Source organism: Etheostoma cragini, chromosome 1, assembly GCF_013103735.1.
Source record: "Etheostoma cragini isolate CJK2018 chromosome 1, CSU_Ecrag_1.0, whole genome shotgun sequence".
Classification (NCBI taxonomy): domain Eukaryota; kingdom Metazoa; phylum Chordata; class Actinopteri; order Perciformes; family Percidae; genus Etheostoma; species Etheostoma cragini.
In genome coordinates, this window is record NC_048407.1 from 20,457,744 (window position 1) to 20,485,308 (window position 27,565).

At 39.1% G+C, this 27,565-nt stretch overlaps 2 protein-coding genes across 2 annotated transcripts in view; both read left to right on the top strand.

The window, feature by feature from the left end:
- The window catches only part of nedd4a (NEDD4 E3 ubiquitin protein ligase a), a 32,038-nt gene extending 30,728 nt beyond the window's left edge, over positions 1-1,310 (top strand). The window contains exon 18 of the mRNA XM_034892910.1: positions 213-1,310. Coding sequence (XP_034748801.1) covers positions 213-290 — 78 coding nt within the window. The 3' untranslated portion in view covers positions 291-1,310. The remainder of the gene's footprint in view (positions 1-212) is intronic.
- Positions 1,311-6,643: 5,333 nt separating this feature from the next.
- The window catches only part of prtga (protogenin homolog a (Gallus gallus)), a 33,464-nt gene continuing 12,542 nt past the window's right edge, over positions 6,644-27,565 (top strand). Inside the window, exons 1-10 of the mRNA XM_034876674.1 lie at positions 6,644-6,822; positions 7,935-8,237; positions 16,863-17,007; positions 18,432-18,565; positions 18,929-19,225; positions 19,434-19,593; positions 19,975-20,222; positions 21,811-21,975; positions 22,885-23,190; positions 23,983-24,171. Of these exons, the coding sequence (XP_034732565.1) occupies positions 6,756-6,822; positions 7,935-8,237; positions 16,863-17,007; positions 18,432-18,565; positions 18,929-19,225; positions 19,434-19,593; positions 19,975-20,222; positions 21,811-21,975; positions 22,885-23,190; positions 23,983-24,171 (2,014 nt within the window). The 5' untranslated portion in view covers positions 6,644-6,755. The remainder of the gene's footprint in view (positions 6,823-7,934; positions 8,238-16,862; positions 17,008-18,431; positions 18,566-18,928; positions 19,226-19,433; positions 19,594-19,974; positions 20,223-21,810; positions 21,976-22,884; positions 23,191-23,982; positions 24,172-27,565) is intronic.

Below are 27,565 nucleotides of genomic sequence, written 5' to 3' on the forward strand. Positions count from 1 at the left end.
TTAGTCAGTAAGTTGGTACATTTACACCGGTTGATCTCAGGTGTTCAGCAAAAGTTACGATTTAACCCGGTTACAAGTGAGCCACCTTGAACCTGACGTTACCGCTTTAACGTCAAATATTGCTTCATACTACAGGCATGTTTTTTTGTTTTTTAGTAATTTCACTAATGTACTGTACATGTACTACATTATTTTATTATTAAGTATTCATTAAGTATTTATTGTTAAAACTGTTCACTCAAACATATGACATTGGCAAATCACGGTTATTGGTGCACATTCATAAATAATTTACTTTAAGTAGGCTACACGCTCATACTCAAGTTTAACATTTACTGTTTGTGTATCAGAGGAAAAAGAAAATGTACATACACATAATATCTCCTGGCCAGTAGCTTACAGAAACATTATCCAATAGATGGACGGTATCACACACTTTGCATAGAGTATGACAGAAATTGTGTTTTGATGTCTTTTGTCAATGAGTGATGTTTGTTTTCCTCTACTCATCATGGGTGTCCAATTGCAGCACAGTGCTCTGTTTTTAAGAGTACAAATTTAAAAAGATTTTGTTGGTTGTCAAACTGTGTACAGATTGTCAGTTTTCAAAATGAATAACACTTGTTTATACCTTTTATAGGAAAACAACTGTTTTTAAGCAGTTGTTTTTAACATTTTCTGAATGGTAAAACATGTGTTTACACTACCTGCCATGTTTACAGGTTCTTGTCTCTGACAACACAATTTTATATTTCATGCTTTTATAAAGTGAAGCACTTTGTTAATATCGACGAGTCTTACTTCTCAACTGTCTGAGTCTTTGCCAATCTGTCACCTGCAGACTGCTTACACCGCTCTTTAAGAAAATTATCCTATGCTTTAAGCGCACATGTGGTTTTAAATGTTTACATGTAAACATTGCTGAAAATAAGCACATTCTCTTCTTTCACTTATATATAAAATGAAATACAGAGGCCTTCATTTGTATTGTATTGTAGAATTTGATTGTTTATTGATGTTTTAATCTCTAAATGGAAGTACTGTTATATATTGTCTACTGAAGAATAATTAATAGATCAACCTTTAATTTCTGATATATCAAATTTACTTATTATAGAATTTATTATAACACCTATAAGTGCATTACAACATACATACATACATACATACATACATACATGCACATACAACATATAAACAACAGTTTAAAAGGTGGAATGAACTGTAGCTGTTAAATACCTATTTGATGACATGTATCACACCAAATTGAATATTAATATTTAAATAATAAAGAAATATAAAAACAATTATCCAGTGTCTTTATGTCTAACTTTTCCACTGATGTCTTTTTATTGCTGTTTCTCTCCTTTGATTTGATGCACTTTAGGTATTCTATGGAGTGATCTCAACTTAAAATGCGTTTACTAACATTTAATGATTTCCAGTTCTTTTCACACAGTTCACAGTCACGCTTACTTTAACAATTAAAATAAGCTGTATACAAACATTGCATACATTGTTAAAACACTTTATTGTAGTTACACGCCGATATAAGGGTTTATTAAAGTATTTGTCAACCAGTACAACTCCTCCTGTGGCAACCATATGTGGAAGCTACTAAAAATTTAAATATGTCTCAATTTGAGAAGTTCTTGTTAATTGTTGACTAATAGTAAATGTACAGTAATAAACACTTAAAATGTCCTTATCTGAGTACAACTATGTTAAAGTGGCTTAATCTACTCCTTGTAAATGCTTAAAATGAGGGTTAAAGTGTTGCCTAGTTTTCTCACACACCTATCACATAGAAAACATGACTTGCAGAGAATTCAACACAAGCACAAGAAATTGAGTGCAGAATTCACCAGACAGTCATCTTTCTTATTTATGTATATATTGAATATTTTGTATATATGTATATGGGATCTAGACACCAGTAGTGGCGACAAAGGAGCCCCAAGACCAGACCGAAGAAAGCTCCGGACCACTCAGCCGGAGTAGATGACTGGAGGTGCAATGGGAGGTGGAGGGTTGCACTCTTTGCCTGCAATGACAGCTGAATAGAAAAGGGAGAAACAATGACTCTGATTGGCCCTTGCCATTTGTTCTGATGATTTAGCAGGAAGGTGAACGCCTCCAACAGTTGATTCATGTTAGGTAGAGAAATATTTAGGAGTGAGGTCTTAATCAAGTTTTAACTTCATATTTTTCTACCAAAGTTGCTGGCCGGCTTGGCAACATTTGTTCATGTTCGCAAACATAAATATAGGCTAACTATGGACAGTCAGCTTTGCGTATAACATAACAAAAACCCTCCCAGCTCGTAGGAGCAAAACTTTATATTTTATTCAATAAAATTATGGTACAAAAGGAGCACTAACGCCACAGGTCTTATGTTAAGAATGTGGACGCAGCTATAGGAAAGTCCGAAGGCAGTCGTAATATTCACTTATTAGGCTAGGCTAACGCTGTTGCGTTAAAGTTAGCAAACGTTAGCTAGCTGTCTAAACTTGTGAAAAGCCAAACATCCTCGCCTAAACTGTGCTTCACTTTCCCTCCAATATTATTATCAACATAACGAAGACAACTGGACTCGGTCGAGCCCAAAACCCATATTTGGCAGGACAAGTGGCTGAGACTGAGAAAAATCCGACTCCAAATACTAGCACGTCCGATGCATGTCTGAGACCATAGAAAAACGGTCTTGAGTCCAAGACTGGACTCGAGTACTACAGCCCTGGCCTCTGCAATGGCATCAGCATTACTGTGTTGTGCTGTGCTCTTGTTTGCCACTCTACTTGAAATAACTCTGACAACCACACAGTAGTAGAATATTGGAGTTGGAACCATATAAAACAACATATGGCTAGGTTGGGGCCAGGAGCTACAATTTAAGCCGCCATTTCTGTCTAGCCAATCATGTGACTCAGCAGTCATTCCTAGTTTTGTTGGCTAGCGTATTTTAGTCTGTCAGGATCTTACTAATGTAGCACCTATATTACATTAGTGTTTTATATTGTGTTTTACCGTACATGGTACATTACAAATAAACACTATTTCGGAGAAAGCAACACTAAATCCCTGTTTTTTGTTTTCCATGAAAATTTAAAAACACGGCACAAAATGTCAGCAAAAGGTGACAAAAGGTTTTTCAGTGGCTTAAAACAATAACCCAAAACCATCGATTAATAAGGTAGGCCTAATTATAATTATGTGTATTAATGCTTAAATTAGCTGGATCACTGTAACTTGTGATTCACTGTTTGACTCAGCCCTATAGCAGTATGCAGTATACAAAGCAGTGCGGACCTGTGCAACTAACACTGTTACCTTGCTTCCATCAATTCAGAATATTCTTAATCAAGTTTTTAAATCCAGAGATGTACTGTTTCTTTTTTGGATGGCACATTTTTTTGTTTGTATAAGTGTAGGTGTCTGTAGTACTGAATTGTTCCAGCTGGGGGAGATAAAGCACATTGTATTCTTCTCGATTGTTATCACCCAACTTTTAAACATTTAATCTAACACCCAGTGAACCAAATTGGTTTCTTTCAAATGGTATTGCACAGGGAAACATTGAATCTTCTCATTAAATATTCTGCTTTTTTATGTTCCATTTGTTACCCGCGGTTCATGGGTTTTGTTATGGGATTTATCTTAAACTACATTTTACTGCATAGCAGAGCTGGAAGGACAGCTTGATTGTTGATAACTTAACTGCATTCAAATATACATCTGTTATCTTTCCTGTGTGCTCATTGACTTACAGTATAGGGCACTGGTTCACAAGAGCAGGGTTTGAGGAGAGGACTCTTCGACATCTCTGTGGTCATAGCCTTTTGTGTGACTCAGCTGAACAGCCACAGTCCTATGTTCTCCACAACCCCCTTGTTGTGGCACTAAAAGCTCCTCCCCTCCACAGGGGTTAGTGGAAAGGTCACACGATTCAGGCCAGCCTTTTGGACACTTCTGGGGGTCAGTGGGGATGGGCATGTATAACAGCAGCAAGACACAGGCCTTAGCCAATGGCAGCAGCTCCTGGGAAAATGGGCTCCCCTTTACCCACAACCTTACCAACATTCATACCCTCGACAATGACTTTTACTCCATTGATCCGGCCGCAGAGCTTGACCCGAGTTCACATGCAGGCCGGCCTTCACTCCACCCACAAACTGTGCCATATTGGCAGGTGCCGAAACTGAATTTGATTAATTAAACACCCTGGGGAGAGCCTTACTGACCATTAATGAGGCCAAGTTCTCACTTTCTCACATTATGTAAGTGAGCAGCCTGCAATCTGCTCCAAGGCTATGGACTATTATTAGGTTACATATACATTAAAAGTAGGCTACTTTACATGAAACATAAGTTAAAATGTTGGAAGAGGTTAGGTTCTTGATTAATTGTATACTATTTTGAGATTATTCTTCGAATGAATTTGGAAATTTTACATTGTTTAACCAGTTACTAATACATTTACATTTATGCAAACATATTTTTGCATATTTCTTTCTGCAGATAACTATGAAAAATAATACATTTAGTTTGAGGGGACACTTGGAACAGATTTGTTTTAAAACGAGTTGACTTGTTCTGACTAAAGTTACACCTGAGTTCTAATTAAAACTAATCCTGGGTTCTGTTTCAAATTTAGGAAAGAGTTGACACTCTGGTGTTGAAAAAAAAGTGAAGAATTCTTGCTTATGACAATTTCTTTGTCTTTTTTCTCACCCTTTTACTAAATTTGTTTTGGGGAAACAAACAAATTTAGCACACACCTAAAATTCAGTTCATTGAGGCAGTTTGAACCTTTGGATATAGGATCCTCCTTATTTTAAAATATACATAACAACATACATACATACAGTAATACACATAACATTTTGAATATACCACAAACATATTGTTAACAACCTTTGAAACAGTGACACAGTTAGGTTATAAGTAGTAGCCTATTTCTGCATAATTTTTTATTTAGGAGTGCAGTTTTTCTTGACCAAATCAGCACTTGGTGTTTTGTTCTTCTTCTGATTGGGTGGACATCACAGCTGAGCTGTGGTCCTGCTGCTGAAAAAAGGTTCACACGGGGGGGGGGGTCCCCTCTCCACAATAAGTGATGGACATTGGATCAATATTGACATTGACACAGCAGCTGTCCTGCTGCTATGAATGCTTCGTCTTAATTGCAGGACCCAGTTATAACGGACAAACTCATTTCCATTAACATTATTTTTTGGGGTCTTTAGAGACCACAAAGTGCAGTTGGTCTCTGATACTGAGGGATCTACTCTCATCAATACAGCTTCAATTGTATTGATAAGGTAGAGTAAAAGGGTCTTGGTGGAGCAAATGAGATAAACAATATCGGTGTACAAGTTCTGAACTCCCATCGTTACAAACACACGCAGTTTAGTAGCTGGGTGACCCTAAGCGTAAAGCAATTGATAGGTTGTCGTGGTTCCGGTGATACACCTTACAGAAAAGAGCGTATAAGGCAAGAGTTTGACTACTGAAAGGATTTATTGTAAAACACCACCATTACAAACAAATATATCATTGTTGCAGAAAAGTATCTTTTTTATTAGTGTACCCCATCTTTATATACTTAACATCTAGAGACATACTGTACATAATAACCCTAAATAATTACCATTTAGGGCCAGTTTGTGAGATATTATCAAGGCCTGATTCGGACCTAGTTGAAGTGGGCAACCTCCCTGGAACCCCAGACAACCAGCTGCCTTGAAGGCCTCATATTATTGATTCAAATTGTTTGTGTTTTTTTGATTAATTAGACATTTGTTTGGTAATGTGCTAAATTAAAGCAACAACAAGCAAAACATCTGAACTGAAATTGGACTGCATTTAAGCGTTCATGTCTATCTGTCTTATAAAGGAGCCTTGTGGGAAAAGTGCATGTCCCTGAAAACATTTAGCGTGAAGTAAGGGAAAACTTGGGGGCCCACATGTAATTTTGGCCCTTCCAGCAAGTTAACCTGCCATTAACTGGCATACTTCACCCCACTAGTTTGCGAGCAATATATTTTACTTTATACTTCAATACATTTATCCGACAGCTGTTACTACTTATCAGATAAACACAAGTGTTTTACATTCAATATGAGAAATGTTTATAAAATATGACACATTATAACAAAAAGTATCACAAAGTAGTCAGATCTAGTGCTGGAATACCTTCAACATCAGTATAGCTGTATACTATTCATATATTAACATAGTGCAGTATTAGTGTTCTAGCTTTCACTTGAGTATATTTTACTGCCAATATCTTTGTGTATTTGTTTGTTTAGAGAGCTTGCAGAACTTGTATTTGTATGTGTGTATATAATGTGTCATGATGTGTGTGTAGTTTTGTAATCAATATTTTTCCATCATTAGCAGTATAATCTTACGTAGCTAGGTAAAAGAGAACTTGCTATGATCAAACAGGTAACGTTAACTCCGACAACATCTGGATCAATGTAATTGCTGAAATGTAAATACATGCAGACGTGGATGCACGACTTTAGGAGGTGTGACTATCTTCTCTGTGCACAGATAACGCTAGGTGGCGCTGGACTAAAAGCATCATTAAGACCTACAGACATGATAACCTGACTGATGTCCATCCCAGAGAAGGGAAACTAATACTCCTGCGGCTCCCACAGCTCCTGCTCCTCAGTAGCAGCGCAGTTCACGTGGAGAACACAACTATGAGAGAGTGGCTAGCATGCACAGACATTAAATGTAACTAAATGGCGCTTGTCAAAAGGAAATTATATCAGCGGTTGCTGTTCTTTGTGGTTTTCCTTCCAATCTCAGGTATGGAACGTTTTCAGTTATATGTTGTAAGATATTGAAAACTCTAGCTAGCTAACACACTGATAGGAACATCACTCTGACTAATTTACCGGTACACGTTTGACTGGATCCTCAACAGGAGCTGACTGCAGACCTTTAAAGTAAAGTTAGCTAGCTAGTTTAAAGCGCCTTTGTAACTTAACGTTATGACCAAAGTCGAGAATCTTTCATGTTTTACCTAGCTAGTTAACGTTAATTCAACTGTCAGTTAACTTTCAAATTTGGGCATTTTATTCTTCGAATGTTTGCCGTCAGCTATTAGATTTGATATCAATATTAAAGCTTTATTGCAGACACATGTCCATATTACACATCATACAGTATAAAAAGAGATGTATTAAATAAGCGAGTTAACAGTTATGTAAGGAGTGTTCATTTAAATATAGTTACACAATTCAACATTGTTCTAAATTACAGATAAATATAAAGAGATACTTTTAAGTGTCTGAAAAAAAAAGCTGTAAATATCCAAAGAAATTGGCACATCCAACGGTCATATTGATGCTTAAAATGAGTAGCAAGAGTACGAGTAAAATTACTCTGATTAATTTATTTTATTAAGTATTTAGTTACAGTGTGACTATATGATCTTCTTAGCAGGAGTATCCAATTACACAGCTGGAATGACTTTCAGTCCAAAAAAATGTAATATTAAACGCTGGTGTTAGAGATATAAGGCTCAGGAAAGACTAAAGAGAATTATTATGACCATGCTTTATGAATAGTCCCTTCCTTTGATTTGGGAGAAAATGCTGCAGGTTGTCATGTTGGAAGTTGAAAGTAAAGAACGTGCAATGTATTCTGTTGATATATTACAGTATATCCTGTTTTAGTTAGTGACACTTGTATCATTCTGAGACTATAAACACAGAACATACCCATCCAGATGATACTGAGCCACAGTCTTCAAAATGTGTATATACTCACTGAAAACTCACCTTTCAAATTAGTTTAAGTTAGTTAGGTCTGTGTGTAAATACTTTAAACGTTTGACTGGACTCTTGTTAGTGCTGGCCCCATGCTAATAACTACCTTCCCTCAATCTCACATACTTTTCTTCTCTCTTTTTACAGGTGTTTTATGCTTTAGCGAGTTATTTTTCATCAAAGAGCCCCATGATGTCACTGTCATACGGAGAGAAGCTGTTGTTTTGGACTGTCAGGCGCACGGAGAGTCACCTATCAACGTTAGATGGCTCAAGAACGGAGTGAAAGTGTTGGAGAACGAACGGGTGTACCTGCTCTCCAATGGCTCCCTTTATATTTCAGAGGTGGAGAGCAGAAGAGGAGACAAATCAGATGAGGGGCTCTATCAGTGCCTTGCTCAGAACAAATACGGCGCAATCCTGAGCCAGAAAGCCCGTCTTACAATCGCAAGTGAGTATCATGCTGGAGTTACATCAGAAACATAACAGTGTTGAGGACATGAGATTGTATGTAGGTGATGGACAACAAATCATTTGCAGGCAGTGTCTGATGTCTAGTATTTTGGCTGTTTGCACCATTTACTTGTAATAATTACTGGGTGAGATTTAGATCTCCCTGCAGGAATCATCCAAGGGGTTTTCAATTACATTAATGTTTATTTTATTTATTTAGGTTTTTTGCTGCTCAGTGTTGCATTAGAGGCTGCTTTGATTGTAGCTGTGGAGAAAGAGGGACAAGGTCTTCAAAGTTAGAGCTCCCAAAAGATGCTGTTTGGAAGGGGAATATGCCCATTGGTGTGTTAATGAAGGGGCAGCAGATTTAAAAGGTCAGGATCTGTCCAGGATACCAGCTCTCCAATGCTAAAGAGCAGATGACCCCTATTCACAGGTTGGGGCTTTCATGTTATTGCACCCTGATCGCTTGAGGAATTGTTCTTTTGGAATGCTTTCTCCTCCAGTGCTGTGCGAGTTGGCCTCGTATTTTAAAGGGGGGAGTGGAGAAGCTTCAGGCAGAGTTGGTCTTTTGGGACCTTACATCCCCTCCTCCCACATGATGGGTCATGCATCTTGTTGTGCCACTTTTGCAGAATATATGTTAACCCTTTTACCCTGCCTGCAATTTGTTCCCCTCTACTAAAACTTGCATTGTCAACATTGCTATATTTTAATTTTAATGAAGCAGAAAGTAAACTGTTAATGAAGCAGAAAGTACCGGTTTTGTCCTGGGAGATTAATCCCAGATGTTGAGAAGATTCAAGTAATTGAGAAACGATAGCTGATAACAGATTAATGGGAGCTTGACAACATTGCCCGCAATTTCTTAATTGTTAATGAACTTTAGTTTAAAGTGCAATTAGGTGTGTGCATAACTGTATCTGAAGTTGTATTAAACTAAATGTGATGCTCTCTGGTAAAGTTCCCAGTTGTAACTCTGATATTTTCTAGTACTTAAAAAGTATATAAAGTTTATTAATTAATTTAGTGGTTTATCTGCTTTATAGTTTGAAGTTAAGAGGTGATAAAGTCTGCCAGTAAGCTTTACTAGTTTGTTTTAAAATGGCACTTAGACCTGCTTGAGGGTCTATCTGGAAGCTCATAAAATTTGCACATACCTGAGAAATGCTCAGTTGAAGGACACAGCGATAGCAATGGGGGTTGTTGAGAGTGGTGTGCCCACACACATACGCGCACACACACACAAATGTGAATTGTTGTTTCCCAGTACCACTGCCTAACCCAGAGTGTCTGAATGACCAAACTTTATTGTGGGTCTTACCAGGTCAGTAGGGGCTGGATGCTTTGCACAGAATGTTTTTCTGCCTCAGCACTCCGATAGAAGAGTGAAAAGCTTTTCACTTTGACCGATTTTGTCCACATTGCCCCCTTGCTCACAAAAGAAAAGAGTTTGTCAATTGTTTGTCCTCATATCAGTGGACAGAACAGCTGGACCAGGTCACCACTGAAAGACTAATTGCATTCATTGTAAAATTTAAACATCAGAGATGGATTCTAAGTTTACAATTTGATTTGAAAAGTCAGGGTGGCAATCATCATTTAACAGGCACTCTTTTTCGAAACTGCCAACTGTCTGACTTAGACAGTCTGCTTTGAGATTTTGGCAATATGTGGTCATTTGTTTTTGTTTTTCTAATTTTCGCTGTACATGAATACTGTAACGCGCCATGCTAGTCCTTTAGAAGATGTGGTAAGAAAGACAATGTTTTATGTTTGCAGGAATGGTACCCTTGGTGAGCTTTTTAATTGTATGCTTATGTGTTGAAGCTTTGGACCTGCTAGTTGTTCTTTGAGGAATGTGATGGTGATGGGGGTAACCTTAAACATTGGGTTTGCTAAAGCACAAAGGTGAAAAAGGATTTGGCCTCGATGAAATGGAATGTGACACACAAGCCTCACCATGTGACTTTTGTCAACAGACTTCAGATTGATGGGGATTTCAGCAGAGGGATTGCCTCCTGACTTAGCTTACTGTTTTGGCCACCATGTGATCGCAGGTACATGTCAGATTTTCACATTAACCTTTACAGGTATTACTCAGTTGTGGCCCCAATGTTGGTGTAAATTAGGCACTCTTAGATGGTGTACATTGCCGAAAGATGTCAAGTTGTATGCATGTTTTGCAGTGATGCAGGTTTTTGACATGATGGTTTAAAGAAAAGCATTTACATGTTGGTTATGGTCATGCTGTGTTGTACACTGGCGTTATTGTGCAGTACAAGCTGGGGACAAAACACCAGCTCCATTACTTTGTAAAAAGTAGATGCTTGGCCCTTTTATTGGACAATGGCTTTATTGACAACTCAGCTGTGTTACATAACAATATGTGTTGCATTCCCACAGATGGATGTGTATTTATTTATAATTATCTAACAGATTTTTTTAAATATAACATTACCCACAAAAAGCGTAACTTGTATGCTCTTGTTTCTTGATGAATGACAAGTAATTTAGTCAAGTGCTTGTTTTGTGGTGACCACTTAATTTGCAACTGTCATTGAGAGTAATCTGTGTGAATGATGCACTCTTCTAGCTCTGGTACGGAGTATGCCGTCCTCATAGATACAGATCTTATGTACAGAGTATTATTCACTTTATTCATTTTTAAAGCTGGGACCAGAATGAACTTTAATTAAGTTAGTTGAAGGAACTGCTGCTGTTCATGTAAAAAGTTTATTTATCCTTTCTGGTGTGTCCATAGGAAGCCGGGGCAGGACCACAGCGTTATTTTTAGTTGCTAAAGAACGATACTGGCCCGGCACAATTAGAAACCCCAATAAGAGGAAAGCAAACCTTGGACAGTGTTGGCTGTGGTGTGAATAAATAAAATTGCCTAAAGTGAGACAACTCAAGCCTGGAATCTTGTTTTTCTCCTCTGCTGGACATGAAAGGTTACCATGGTTCCCCTGAACGACAGGCCCGGAGGTCAAAGGTTTCTTTATATTGTTCAATAGATGGAGGGCAGTGAGACAGAGCACAAGACCTAAATCTTTACTACAATGCTCATCTAGTTTTATCATGGGGTGTACTTTTGTACTTTTGTTTTTTCTCTCATTTTTAGTATTATAACCCAACTTTTATTTTGTTATCTGCCATCAACTTATTTTACTAATACACCATGACAAAGTATAAAACTGAACAGAATGGAACAATTGACTTCTTCCGCTTCATGTTATGATATGGAGATAATAGACAATGAAGCCTCTGTGTGTGGTGAGTGAAGAGTTGCTGTTGAATGATTGGAAAACCTTTTAGCAGAGATAAGGGGTTGGAGGAGGGGATGACTTCTCCTTCCAACACCGCTCCCCCACCTCCCGCTCGGTGCTTTCAGAGGCCATGCTGCTCATGGGAATAGTTCTTTGTCAGCCAGGCCAGTGGTCACTTGACTGTCTTGCAGCCTGTGTAGCAGCAGCACATCTGCCAGCCAGCTAGTGATTGATTTGTAGGGTTTTCAGCTTTGCATTCTTCTCTTTCTTGCTTATCACTCCTCTTTCTTTTCCAAGAGCCTTTTACTAATGTTCATTGGGGTCAATGGTCATGGTAAATAGCAGTGTTTGTAGTAGGAGTTGTGGAATGAGTAAATGTAGAATTCTTTTATTTTGGTGTAACCATGTGGTGCACTCCAGTTCGCAGGAATATGACACAAAAGAAGAGTAGGCCTACATGTAAAACTTTTCAGGGTTGTTTCAGTAATTCAATGGAGGTTTTAAGATGCTGAAAACCATCAATTTAACATGCAAACTGCAGGATCAGGAGAAGATGATCAATTTTAATGTCTCCCTTTCTCCCAAAAGATTGGCTCCTTGGTTGTGGATGATGTTTGGGGGCCATCAAAGCCATCCACATATAGCTAAACATAGCATAACAGAACACAATTGGTTTCTGTCATTCAAAACGTTAAAGTTAGATTGAAGTAAACGTACCATCATTGACTGTTAATGACAACATTTCCGTTTGTTCGGAAGTTGAAGAATTACTTTAGATGTTGATATCAGTAAAAACAGTTTGACAATTTGTCATGGCACTGTGTGCAGTTTATTCCCTTAACTGAATAATAACTACATGTAGGAAATAGAAAGTGTATATTTAATATGAGATTAAAATGTGGTTTGGTGTTTATCACTATGACAGCTCTGTCAGTGTTTGCAGCTCACATGCAGGTAGACTATGCTGTGCTGTGTCTTGGCTAAGAAAGTAACCAGAAGAGAGAGGGCTAAACTATCAGTCCTGGTATTTGTAAGTCCTGTAATGGGAACCGGCCATTAAGTGGACCTTTGTTTGGGCCGGACTTGTCCACTGACCTTCAGTTAGTTGAGCTGCTAGCGATTGTTAGGCCCATCTGTTGCAAACATATCTTTACTTTTCAGGTTTGGACCGTAGGGCGTATGTACTGTAATAAACCAGGAAGGCATGTGGGCTCATATTTGTGTATCTTTAACTTGATTTCTGGACATCGCTGTCACTTTATGTCCAGCATGCGATTAGTTTTAACATTGTGATTCAACATGCAACAGCTGGACCACATGTATTGTTTTATTTGTTGTGGTAGCAGCAACTGGCAGATGTCATCTATAGAGCAGAAAAAAATAGTACAAAACAGCATTTTAAGAAAATGCAGCAGGAGAACAAAGTGAGTAATTTCTAGGCATGTTGCAGGGCAGCGCTGGTAGCGGTAGTCCTGGTTTGGGGTGGTCATTAAGGGGCTCTGAGTTGGGTGCTAGCCAGGATTTGTGGAGGTCAGAGGTGAGAGGTGAGATAGCTGGGAAGTCAGAATTGTTCCTTCATGCTTTTAGGGAATAGGCTCAGGAATTTCTTCTTCTAGTTGGCAACAATGTTATGGCAAACAAGACCAAAGGTTTTAAACTCATATATTTTGATGGAATGCAGAGACATTTAAAAAAAATATTTAGTAACACAATTTACAACACTTGCAACACGGAATGCAGATAATTAAAGGAAAGGACAAACAGCTTTTCATGTTTGCTTCATATGTAATAATTTCATCTGCTCATTAGATGCCCCTTGGCAAACATCATTGCTCAAAGCAGAAGGTTAGCCTCTTATTTTAAGCTTGGAGTACTTTGGTCAATGCTCAACAAATCCTAGCAGTTACAGATTTTCCTCCTTGTTTTAGTAGTTCATCAATAATCAATGACCGTCCCACTGTTTGTCAATCCAGCATCATTTGATTGAATGGAAAGGCAAAGTAGTGAGTCAGAGGATCAGGTCAGCTCATCTCTCATGCCCTGCAGTCACATCACTTCAGCACATTAATGCCATTTTTCTAAGAGCCTGCGTTAACACTGGGGGTAGGTGAGGGTGTGCATGTGAAGTCGGGGGTTTGAATGCCTCTTGGTGCTTCTGTCTTCACGTGAAAGATCCACAGTGGAGGTAAGAGGGGTAAAGGCTGAGGTTAGGACTAATTTAATTAATTGTTAATTAAGTGTGTCTATGGCGAAAGAACCTGATCTAACGAGAGTTCGCCTCTTGTCCGGGAAGTACAATATTAGGCACATACCCAAGATTTTCCATGTATGCATCCATTCCTTTACTAAACAGAGTCAATTCGATTGAAGACTTTTCTTATTTCCCTTGTAACAGGTCCCATGACAGCACTGTGCCAATGGAAAAAAAGAAAACAACCCAGAAATACAAGTCAAGTCCACTTTATTTATTTAGCAAATTCCATGAAATGTAAGCTCAAAGTGTTTCACACAAAACAATTGTTAACAAAATAAAATAAGAAATGAGTAGGAAACCAGTAGGCGTCTGACTTAGACAACATGACTCTGAAAATAGTTTTAGGTGATAAAATGCTGTCCAAGTTATACTTCTAATGTGGTTTTGGAAGTAGGTTTCAGAGACAGCGAGCTCAGTTTGGAGTGGATCTTCTTTCTCAGACTTCTCTGCGAGGCTCTCAGTCATGTCTTAAACTGCTGAACGTTTTGGGTGATCCAGTGTATAACGTCATTGATAAAGTTGACAAGTAAAAAAGTAATTCATAGGGCTGGGGTTCTTATGTGAAAGTCAAATACATAATTGTGTGTCACCATCATATGAATGGTAAGATACATTTGTACATTGTCTCTGTCTGATGGAACCAAGTGTAACCATATATATACATATATATGTGTGTATATATGTATATATATGGTTACACTTGGTTCCATGTGTGTATACATGTACGTTAACAGTAATGGGCCTAGAACTGAGTCTCTACATCAAATGCTACAATTTACAGTTTTAAAGGCAAGGAAAAAGAGAATGTCCTGTCTGTTAGATAGGAAGAGAGCCAGATAGACCAATTTCATTTTTTTATCTACTGAGTTAAATGTTGTGGTCAACGGTGTCATAGGCTGCAGTCAGGTCTAGAAATACTAAGATGGAAGATTTGTTTGGAACACTGTACAGATTGTAGACTAATGCAGTCACTATGCCACTGTTTGTAAACACTCACCAGTATTTTTCTAAGAAAGGGGATTTTGAACATTGTTCTGTAGTTGCAATACAAATATTCTTCATAGTTCTCTCAGCAAGCTATCACCCTTTCCTTGGCCAAATGAAGTGCTCTTTCCTCCAAAAGTCAGATTGATTTGAAGGCAATACGTTGTCAACTGTGTACAAGTCATATATCACTGAATGTTTTTTTTGGCAGTCAGAGCTCTCATGCTGTTTAGCACCACAGCACCTGGCAGCACTGCTTACACGCAGCCATCCATCATGGGCCTCATAGACCCTACTGTGTTTAGTGTCTATGAGAGCCATGATGGATGGCTGCATGTCCATCCACGTCAGTGTAAACACTAATGGGATATTACATAAAACAAACAGTTATATTTTCTTAATGTTTATGTACTTACTTATAGATAATTTTTAATTAGCTTTACAGTTAGAAATGTATTGATTTGTCCATCTCTGTCTGTAACATGGATTATTTGATATATGATAATTAATTAAACGTTTGTTCTTTTTTCTGGTAATGTCAGTATTCGATCACAGCAGTGCAATTGATTTCTCTTAACAAATGATTGACTTCAGGCTTCTGCAGCTTTTTGAGCACAGATGGGGGCAGTACAGCAGTGGCTGACCTTAATGGCTTTTAGGGCTTTTACTGCCCGGGAGGAACTGCTGTCAAAGAGAGCATTTATTAACAAAAACGGCTAAAACAACTTAAATCATTATAAAATGCATAAACGTCTGTTGGCTTTTCAGTTTACTATAAAAAGCCTTATTGTAATTTATGTTGGGCCTCATTTGCTTGCTGCTCAGCTGGTGGCTGACAACAGCTCAGTTTCAAGGAAACCCTATCCACGCAGGATGTTGCTGTTCCACTCCAGTCATCACCTTTCTGCAACACTCAGCGGGTCTGTAGCTTTAGGCAATAGGCATCTGTTTTGACATCCATTGGATATGACTGAGATGGAGGATTTATGAAATACATCAATATGTTTGGAAAGAAATAATTCAGTAATAGATAATAACAAGATAACCATCCTTTGGATTTAATTTGTGGTACCGGCCACACACACACTTTATGTTTATAATTGCATTTAATAGTACAGACCTTCCTCCATGGTGCTTTGGAGGAGGGTCTGGTTAGTCCACACAGCATTCTGGGATAGGAAAGAAAGTGATGTTTCATTGGCTCGTCTTTAAACCATTCACAATCTGCATAAGTGGCACTACGTGTCGCATGGAACCCCGGTGCCTATGCAAAACAGCCTCGAAGGAACTTGTTTTGGTGGAAGATGTGTACATTCAAGAGTTGTTTTAGTTGTGCAACAGAAAACTGTGAATGGACAGATTGGAAAGCATAAGGTAACGGACATCAGTCTTCAAAAAAAAAGGACATACCGCGAAAGTTCCTGCGGCAAAGGAGTAATGCCGGAAATGGAAGGTTGTGGATATAGACTACGAGCAGGTAACCATAGTCCTCATAAATCAAGAAAAGTTTACTATGCTAACACAAAGAAAGTGGAAGGTGACAGACATACGATGAAATTTTCAGCGGCCCCTGAATAATACCTGAAAAGAAATGTCGTTGATATAGACTATATTATTAGTGGTTCAACTTCCCCTCGTATCATCTTTTCCTTGTCAATTGATTAGTTTCTTTCTAATCCTGACATTGTGGGCAGTTGTGTAGTAGTGTATGGCTTTTGACTGATTTCATTTCTTTGCTTAGCCAGACTTCTAATGTGTTTTATGTTTCTGTTGAAATACAACACCAAGTTTTACAACAGAGAAACACCTCAAGAAAAAGAGTGTCCTCTGATTTTGTCTTAGAAAGACCACATCTAAGAGATTAAAACATGAATACTCTCTTGGTTAAATTCTACTGCACGAGACACAGTGAATTGTGTGTGTTAGTAGAAGCTGTTTACCTGGGCCACTTCTCGCCTTATACTTACAAATGTACAACCTTAATATGGGGCTGAAGAGAAGTTGATAAACAAAGCTGTCGGACTAATTTTGGGAGACAGTCTATGCCATCTCATTCTGACACACTATATGATAAAGGGAAAAAACAAGTGTCTCTTGTTGCTCTGTTTTGCTGCAGGTATGTCAGCTTTTGCAATCCAGCCAACGTCCATAGTGGTGACTGAAGGCTCAGTCGCCAGGTTTTCCTGCAAAATCAGTGCACACCCTCCTTCCATCATCACTTGGGAGTTCAATCGGGTCACATTACCCCTTGCCACTGAAAGGTATGCACTCTGTTGTTTTCAATTTAACTTCATAGTATTCATATTTGTACATACTTAAAGGACAGCAGATATTTTACAGCAGCACATGGAATATAATCTGGATCTAGTTTTTAGTAATTATCAGTTTTTGAGTATCTGGTGTGTAATTGTGCCATATCCATCCATCCATCCATCCATCCATCCATCCATCCATCCTCCTGCTGAGAACCATGGCCTCAGATTTAGAGGTTCTGATCCTTATCCCAGCCGCAACCCCTCCCCACCCCAACTACGCCTCGATATCCTGCCCATAAATATTACAAACAGGTTTGGTGACAAAACGCAGCCTTGGTGGAGGCCATCCCTCACCTGGAATGAGTCCAACCTACTGCCGAGAACCCGAAAAAAGCACTCGCTTTGGTCATACAGAGATTGGATGGCCCTTAGAAGGGACCCCCTCAACCCATACTCCAACAGCACCTTCCACAGTGTCTCTATGGGGACCCGGTCATAAGCCTTCTCCAGATCCACAAAACGCATGTAGACTGGTTGGGCATACTCCCAGGCTCCCTCCAGGATCCTTGCAAGAGTGAAGATCTGATCCGATGTTACACAACCAGGACGGAATTTGCATTGTTCCTCTTCAATCCGGGGTTTGACTATTGGCCAAACCCTCCTTTCAAGCACCTTGGAGTAGACTTTACCAGGGAGGCTGAGAAGTGTGATACCTCTGTAATTAGCACACACCCTCTGGTCCCACTTTTTGAAGAGGGGAACCACTAGTTGTTTGACTACCTCAGCGACTTCCACCAGGGAAATTGACAACAATCCCCAATCCTCCTCCAGCTCTGCCTCTACCACAGACAACGTGTCAGCTGGATTTAGGAGTTCCTCAAAGTGCTCCTTCTGCCGCTGTATTGGCTCTTCAGTTGAGGTCAACATTGTCCCATCCTTACTGTACACAGCTTGGATGATTCCTCGCTTCCCCCCTCCTGAGGTACCTTGATCTGCCTCGGGAGTCCTCTGGGGTAACATATCCCTAAAAGACTCCTTCTTCAGTCGAACGGCTTCCCTGACCCCCGTTGTCCACCAGGGTGTTCGTGGGTTACCGCCCCTTGAGGCACCTAAAACCCTAAGACCAAAGCTCCCCGCCGCAGCTTCAGCAATGGAAACTTTGAACATTGCCCACTCAGGTTCAATGCCCCCAACCTCCACAAGGATGCACAAAAAGCTCCACCGGAGGTGTGAGTTGAAAGTTTGTCGGACAGGGGCCAAGGGTCTCCAAAAAGGCAGAATACTCCAAACTCTTGTTTGGAATGACAAATAATAAAGCTTTCATAGGGACACACAAACCTCTCCACCACGGTAAGGTGATGGTTCCCTGAGAGAAACCATCACCGCCGTATTGTAAGTGATAAATGCTGTCTCATATCTTTGTCATGCAGAATCACAGTCCTGCCCAGTGGTGTTCTTCAGATCCATGGGGTGCAGCGGGCAGATGCTGGAAATTACCGCTGCATCGTCACCAACATTGCCAGCCGCCGCCGAAGCACCGAGGCCACCCTCACTGTCACCCCAGGTGTGTCAACCAGCTCTCTTTTTGTTTTGTAAAGGGCTTCAACATATAGTTAAATAGTAAAATATCCATCATGGAGCATAAACTGTGTTTGTTATAGACATTTACCTAAATCTATGCAAAAGGAATATGTGATGGGTGTTCTATATTCATTTTCATCATATTAAAACCAATACTGCCATATCACAGTAAGGTAACTGCTTTGTGTTGTTGGTAAATAGTTTGTTGAAATGCTTAATTATGCTTAATTATAAATGCTTAATTATAATTAAAGGGAAAGTACAGAGAGAGCATGTCATTTGAATCTACAATGTCCGTCACATCACACCACATGCACTAAAGCTGTCTTCCTCCCTCTCACTACAGCTCCTACGCCCTATCCTCCCCAGAGGCCACGCATCATTGCCGGGCCACAAAACATTTCAGTGTCGCTGCACCAGAGTGCCATCCTGGAGTGCATGGCCACAGGCAATCCCCGACCCATCATCTCCTGGAGCAGAGCGGACAGCAAGTCTATTGATGTCTACAACACAAAAGTGTTAGGAAATGGCAACCTCATTATCACAGATATCAGCCTTCAGCATAGAGGACTCTATATGTGCAGAGCTACCACTCCTGGCACACGAAACTATACAGTTGCTTCAGCCAATATTACAGTGTTAGGTAAGGATTTATTTATAGTTAGGATTTTGTATTAAAAATCAAAAATTCATAATTTGAAAACAAAAATGTATAATATATATATATATATATATATATATATATATATATATATATATACCATGTGTATGTATATATATACCATGTGTATGTGTGTGTGTGTGTGTATACATATATATATATATTTGTAATTGATGTTCTTCTTCTTAAGCCCCACCTTCCTTGGTTGAGTGGCCAGAGAGCCTGACCCGTCCACGTGCTGGCACCGCCCGCTTTGTCTGTCAAGCTGAAGGAGTTCCAACGCCTGAAATCAATTGGTTCAAAAATGGAGAGAAAATTCAATCCAATGGTCGAATTAAGATGTACAACAGGTATTATTCCTCCTTCCATTTCAAGGATAATTCTTCAGATCCATAAATCCTTTTTTCTGGACACGTATCTGCGTCTGTATGCACAACGATAATGAAAACAGAGCCCTAAATCCTTTTAGTGTTTTTAGTTTTCTACTATACGCTCGTTTGACATTCTTTGTTGGCCAATTTAAATGAATAATTCACAACTGTCGTTACAGTACACCAAGGAAACTGAATAATTTACAGCAGTGCAAATGGGGTTTCAGTTAGTTTCCCCATAATTTGCTTGTGCTTCTGTCAGTGCTTGGTGAATTATAAAATGATCACACCTTGGTAAAGGAGCCTCAGGATGAAGCCATCTATGTGCATACTCTTCATATGTGTGTCTGTGTCACATAGCAAACTGGTCATCAACCAGATCATCCCTGAGGACGATGCCATCTATCAGTGCCAGGCAGAGAACGAGCAGGGGTCGGTCCTCTACATGGCGAGGCTCATTGTGGTGATGTCTGAGGATCGGCCGAGCGCTCCCAGGAATCTCCGAGCTGACACCGTGTCAAGCTCCGCCATCCTTTTGGCTTGGGAGAGGCCTCAGTACAACTCAGATAAAGTTATTGCTTACTCAGTGCACTACATGAAGGCTGAAGGTGAGTGGTGTGTAAATACCATTACCGTTATATATTTAGGTATTTTATGTCAGTGGCCTTTAATAGGGAACTCCATTGATTTAGCATTGCACTCCTATAACACTGTTGGACGCATAATAGACAGTTTACAACATAAAGGATCATAGTTATAAAGGATTACATGTTTATGTCCATCATTACTCCTTGTTAAAACCTGGCACCTACATTACTTTTACTTTCATTAATTTCTTTCTTACTCCACACCCCCAGATTTCTTTCATTTTCAAACGCCAATTTATTAGTCTTCACACAGCTCCTTCTGGAGCTTATAAAACATTATTCAGATATGCATTGATACTTCCTAAGACCTGTAAACACTTTAATAATGAGTTACCCTTTGAATCCTCTGAAAATAGCAGTTTAGGTCACTTCAATTCTGCCACTTCCTGTCTAGAAAGTATATTGCGGGAGCTGACTATGTGTTGTTAGTGCCTATGTTGGTAAGCAGTGGTCAAGGGAAGAAAAAAAAAATTCCTCTTTAAAATAAGGAAGAACAACAGCTTTTTCTTGACAAACAGGAATAGTCTTCTATAGATCCTAGCCCTGTGGCCTTTCAAGATACAGGGTCCCTTCCTTTTGGCTGAAAAAATGCAGGATACACACACAACTGTTCACATAAAGCACAGGGGTTGTAGTGTGGCAGCAGGAAAGTCTTAAAGCCTTTCAGCTTTCCTGGGAACTCTTGCTTTTGACAACAAGAGTCACATTCAAACAATGCAACATTTGAGAATGAAATTCAGCTTATTCATTCAAGCACTGCACTTCATTATAATGCCACTGACTTCCATTGGGGAGGTGAAATGTACAGAATTCAACTAGAGAGAAAGGAACACCTGCTGGATTTTGTTGGACATAAGGACGTCAACAGAAAAAGGACAAATAAAAAAAATTCTCAGAATAATTGGCATCAGTCTGGGATTTGTCTGCACTTGATATAGTGACACAATCACCTTGGTCCCAGTCACAGAGAATGGCTGTTCATTGACATCTACAGAGTTTTAGACAGTACGCTCTGCATTCTCTAAGGTTACAGAGCTCAGCACTAAATGGAGGCTCTAAAGAAAGGAGGAACTAATTAGCCCGTGTGATGGAGTGTCCAAAGTGTGTATTCTCTGAGGGCCATGGGAGGGTGTGAATTGGACAGGAAGGCAGACTTTGTTACACTTTTCATTGAGGCTCACTGAGACATTCAGAGAAAGCTTTTTTGTTTACTTCTCAAGTACCTTGTTTACCCAGTCAGAAATCAGACCAGGTAATCTTTTTCCCTGGGACAAATATATCTTTTTACTTTGCTAATGTGGTCTAAATAAATGACTATCCCGCAATAGGTCATCTGAAAAACTTTGGACATGATAATAAGTAGGATTTTGATCTCCTGCTTTGTTTATAAATATTTAAAATCTTTAAAATGTTGTAATTTATCTAAACAAATGTCTGCCCTGTCTTTATCACAACACAGGGCAGATTGCTTTTTAGAAAAATAAGAAGTAGTATTTAATTTGGTAGATTTTCATATAAAGCTCTTTTTACAATCTTGTCATTTGTTTAGGATTAAACAATGAGGAATATCAAGTTGTCATTGGAAATGATACAACTCGCTACATTATTGATGACCTGGAGCCGGCTCGCAACTACACCTTCTACGTGGTGGCCTACATGCCCATGGGAGCCAGTCGTATGTCGGACAATGTGTTCCAGTACACGCTTGAGGATGGTGAGGAGCCTAGATTAGTGACACAGATTTAGTGAAGGTCACAAACAATACAAAATAAAGAAGCAAAATCAGAAGCTTTATATATAGAGTGAGATCAACAGGTAAAAGACAAACTGGGGAAAAACTGCTATTATTGATCTTTTAAACATTATTCAATCAAATACTGTAGATCCATAAAACCGCCCTGCATTGATTTGCAACATCCATAAAACAACCTTGCATTGATTTGCAACATTGTCTACAATGGCCTTATACAAATAGACATATGAATTAGATTGCTACGATATACAGTGAGGAAAATAAGTATTTGAACTATTTTGCAAGTTCTCCCACTTAGATATCATGGACGGGTCTGAAATTGTCACGTGGTGCACGTCCACTGTGAGAGACATAATCTAAAAAGGTTTAGGTCTGGAGACTGGCTAGGCCACGCCAGAACCTTGATATGCTTCTTACAGAGCCACTCCTTGGTTATCCTGGCTGTGTGCTTCGGGTCATGTTGGAAGACCCAGCCTCGACCCATCTTTAATGCTCTAACTGAGGGAAGGAGGTTGTTCCCCAAAACCTCGCAATACATGGCAATACATGGTGAATTAACATATGAATTAGATTGAATGTATTTAAGCTCTTTTTTCATGCTTAACTCAAGTTATTGATTTCATGCTTTAATGTACCAATTGAAGTAGCTCATGGGGAGGCCACTGAACGTTTATGGTTATCAAAATACATTCAACAATAATCTAGTTTTGCTGCGAAAAGTTTAAGCTTTCAAAACCCATTCCTAAGGTTACCCTTTTCCTTTTCACTACATAAGGAACAGCTAATCAAAGCATCAGGGGTGTCTTTTTTGTTTTCTTTGGCTAACATGAGTTATTTTGGTCTTAATCTGTCTGTCTTGTCTGTCCACAGTTCCACTCCGCGCCCCAGAACTCAGCCTCACCAGCCGCAGTCCAATGGACATCCAGGTGTGTTGGCAGCCCCTCACAGGCAAGCTGAGTCGTGGCAGAGTCTCCGCCTACCGTTTGTCCTATCGCACTAGTGCTGAAAATACAGTCTCACAGATAGAGCTACCTGCAGACAAGACCCAGTATCTCTTGGAAAACCTGCAGCCTGACACCATCTACCTCCTGCGTATTGTTGCCGCCACCAGCGTTGGGTGGGGTGAGCAGTCTGCCTGGACGTCCCACCGCACTCCAAAGGCATCCAGTGCTCGAGGTACATTTGGGAGAGTCGCCTTTATAATTTAATGAAGATAAAGTAAAGATTTGGGGATTTTCAGGCAGGCAACATGCATGCACAACATATGATCACATATGAACTTATATGAACTTTTGTCTTGTGCTCAAGAGGAGAGAAAGGCTTGCACTCGTAATCCTGTTAAGGCATTCCGTTTGTTACTCTGTGGCCTTTGCCCTGCACTGTCAGTAACATTGGAAGGGTTTCAGTCATGGGTCATAAAGGGAGCAACTCAGGCCTTTGGGTGGGAAAGAATATATGGCTGTTTAGAGCCACATCTGAAGCTTTGAGATGGGGGAGGGGAGGATTTGTTTTTCCTTCCCATCTCTATTGCCCTCTTGTCTCCAGTTTAAACTCAGACAGGAGTGTTCTGTTGGTAAACTTTATTCCCCTCATTCCTGAAAAAAATGTGTGAAAAGGCTCCCCTGACTGCTAGTTTGGTTGTTTCTGGTTTGCATTGAGTGTGACACAGCTGGTAAGGCTTTAGATGGTAGTTTCACTTTTCAAAGAAAAGTCCTGGTCAGGAACCTCCTCTGTCCCTCACATAAACACTGGAAACAACTTAAAAAGAGGTTCCACTTTTCTAAGAACAAGTTCCTGTTTTCTGCAAAGCTTCAATGACAGCAATACATATAGCAGAAAAATGTCTATGAAGTGGCAATGTTTTTGTTATCATGAACACGAAAAGACTGTTTGAGGACACTTTCTTGTTTTGTAATCCATCTCGGAATTTTGTTATTTAAATCATTTTTCTGACTCTTCTCTCTTAAGTACCGATGGCTCCCGAGCTGCACTTGGAGCCTTTAAACTGCACCACTATCTTGGCACACTGGCAGTTGGCACCTAGGAACTCAGTCAGTGTTCAAGGCTACAGACTCTTTTACCATGAGGAGAGCCAGTCAGAGAGGGCCCCGCTCCAGCTGCGTGCCTTGGATAATACATACACCATTGGAGGCCTTGGTGAGTTTTGTTTCACATCATTTGAGTTACCTGCTCCCACTGTACCTATTAAGACAGTGGGTACAGTGGGTACATGTTTTTTTGTAAACAGGAGCACTCAACAACACAACAGAAGCATCATATTTACATTGGAAATCCCCTTCATACAGTGGATGATCTGTTACAATTTGAGAGCATCTAGCTGCATATATTTGCATTTAGCTAAAAAGTAATTTCTTTTCCTACAACTCCTAAAACTTGTTTGTTGAAAAAAGGTGTGTTTGTGCTATATACAGTAATTCCTAAATGAAGTTAATTATTGGCCTTACTAGCAAAACTTATAACACTTTATATATGTTAATTGGTTATAGTGGGTCATCTGTGACAACATGGAAAGGTTTGAACATGCACACACATTTTTCTACATGAGTGAAAGACATTCCCAAAGATTGTATAAGTTGTTCCTTTTTTATAATTAAAGCTTGCATGTTTTAATGGTGGTTTAAAATGTTAAGCTTACTAAAGCTTTATTCAAATAGTTTGTGCTGATTAAAACCAGCAACAGCCTTTATTGATATCCAAGCTTATGAGTGATCAATTGGCATAAGTCTTGTCATGTGTTGAGCAGAGCAGTTAAAACTGCACCACATCCCTCCTCCATGACCTTCCAACCTCTGTGCAGGAGTTCAGTGTGTGTCTTTTCAGCAGCTGCTGGATGGTGTTTTGGACATATCACAGCTCTTTTGGCCTTTAGGTCAGATTTATTTTGGCTTTTTTTGTTCGAGAGAGGAGAGGGGGCTCAAGCCAATGCAGTGGACATCTGACCATCTGTGGCTAGAGGGGTCAGCCAGGTGGTCAGCAGCTGACTTATAAATCAGAAAGCTCGGTGCTTGAACAAGGATCAAAAAGAAAGAAAGAAAGATGGCACTATAAATTAGTTTAGGTGTTAACTCTAACTGCTGCAGGTGTTTAGTTAGTTAGATATTTAGTTCAATGGGTTAAACCCACTACTAATAAGGTTTCTAATGATGATATTGACATTAATAACAATGAACACTAATACGGAACATTACAATAACTACTTAAGTGACTTAGCTAAATATAAAATCATATCTGGGATGCTAGTTTGATCAAATCTAGAAGTAAGAAATAACATAAAAGAATTCACTAAATTCAGTTCAATTTGTGTTTCATCAACTAAATGTGTTACATATTATTAATTTATGTAATTGCCAAAATGGTTGCATTGGTGTGTATTTATAAATCCATCCAGTTGCTCATCCTTCAGGAGATTGTTCTGAAGGATGAATACATATTCTAGGAGACAGACAAAGCTGCTGATACAAATTAAGACAATTAAAAAAATTAGATACATCCAAAATAGAGCTTTAGCTGAATAAAAAGAATCATTGTATTGTTCCTCTCTGATAAAGGAGCTCTGCAGGGCTGGGTTTTGAAGAGAGGAAAGCTATTTTGTGGAGGCAGATTTATTATGTGTTTTATGACTGCTTTGAGCAGGGTTGCTGGAGGAGAATTGACATCAAAGACTCTCATTGTGTTTGGCTTCTGAAGCTGTTTCTGTTTGAAAGCCACAAAGCTAGTTTATTAGCGAAGACCTAAAGAAAATGCAGCCTCTCACCAACTGAGCTGTTGGCCAAACAATGAGGATGTCATGTGAGCTCACTTTTTGGCAGTTCTAAGATTTCTTTCTCATGAATTAGCTGCAGCCCTGTGCACAAGGAGAGAGGTGTAAAATGCCTCATGTGACCTCTTGTGTGGCAACACATCCTGCATCAGAGAAAATCCTGCTTTGCTGGGAGGAATCTGACTAAATGCTTTTTTACCAATAATAACTTCCTTCTTCAAGACATTAGTTTTTTCTATTAATACAACTGCACCATTTATTAAACACAAATCTTTTGATATAACGTACGTAATACATACAAAAGTCATTTTGAAATCTTTGAAAGATTTGATTTCATTTAATAGATGTATAAATTTGGAAGCAATCCTGATATATGTTTAAAATTTAGGTAGCACAAATGGAGAAAATATAGTAATGTCAGTTTAATAGCAACATCTACTGTTTCTAAACTATGCTAACATTAGTCACCATATTAGTGCCCGACCAATATATCGGCGGGGATATTAGGCATTTCCGATTCTATTGGTGTTGGCATTTATAATGGTCGATTTAAAAAGAAATAAATGCCAAATAAATGATTCTGATGAATAAATATTTAAAAAATAAAAACAGACTGTCAACAATGTTATGAGCGTTGGCATTGCATAGTTTGTTTACCATAGTTTTGCTCTACAACGTCCGTTGTTACACTGATATTTTTTTTGTAAATGTGACTTTTGTTCAAAAGACTTTAAGTTTCATATCTTAAGTTTGTAGTTTTATACATTTTATTTATCAGAACTTTAATATATTTTGATGTTCCACTGTTCTGTTGTGACAATAAAACTAATTATTATATTATTTTAGTGAGAACTGATATATAACTACAAATAACTAATATTAGGTAAATCTGTTTATGTTTTGTAACGGGTTCCTGGATTTAAGAAAATATATACATCGGCCGATATTAGCATATCAAATTTTTAAATAACCAGATATTTGTATTTGTAAGCTGCTGGTCATACCAGGCTTAGTAAGGCTGTGGAAGCAAAACCTCTGAGAGTAATTAATTGAGCCAGGATAGATTTTATTGCAAATTGTGTCACTTTTCATGTCCAAGGGGGAGAATATATTCTTGACTTAAAAGTTACATAGAATCGCTTTACATGGGATTAGGGGAAGAGTTGGGTCACACCTTAGATTTAATGCAAGTTGGTCTCATTAAATAATAACATTTACTTTTATGCTTCAATCATTGCGTTGACAAATATTTTGGTCTTCCGGTACAATGAGAGTTCCTTTTTGGGGGTAAATTACTTCTGATGCATTCTAGTATAGTCCTACATTACCAAATGCTGACTGTAGAATTTTCTCAACATGTGCTGTTGTGTGTAATGCAACAGCAGCCATCCCTTTTTACAAATAACATTGATTTCTCAAGTGTCAGCTGTGGCAAAACTGGGTGCTGCTGAATCAGCTCTGTGTATGGCTGCAGAAGGACATGCTCTGAGCTGGCTGTTAAATTATCACTTATGACCCATCCAGATGATTGAAAGCACACCCTGAGAGACAGGAATGTGTTTGAGAGGCTCCAGTTGGGTGTAAATGACACAGTGATGTGACCTTTCCTCGCATGTGTATTCTCTGCTTGGCCCACAAGATGAACATGTAGTCGTAGTCAAGGCTTAAATACTTGTCATACCTGTTGGCACCATGCAGCACAACTGTAGATTTATTATCTCAGAGCTGCAGGCCATCTCACATCTTGTCCACTCCTATTATTAAACACAA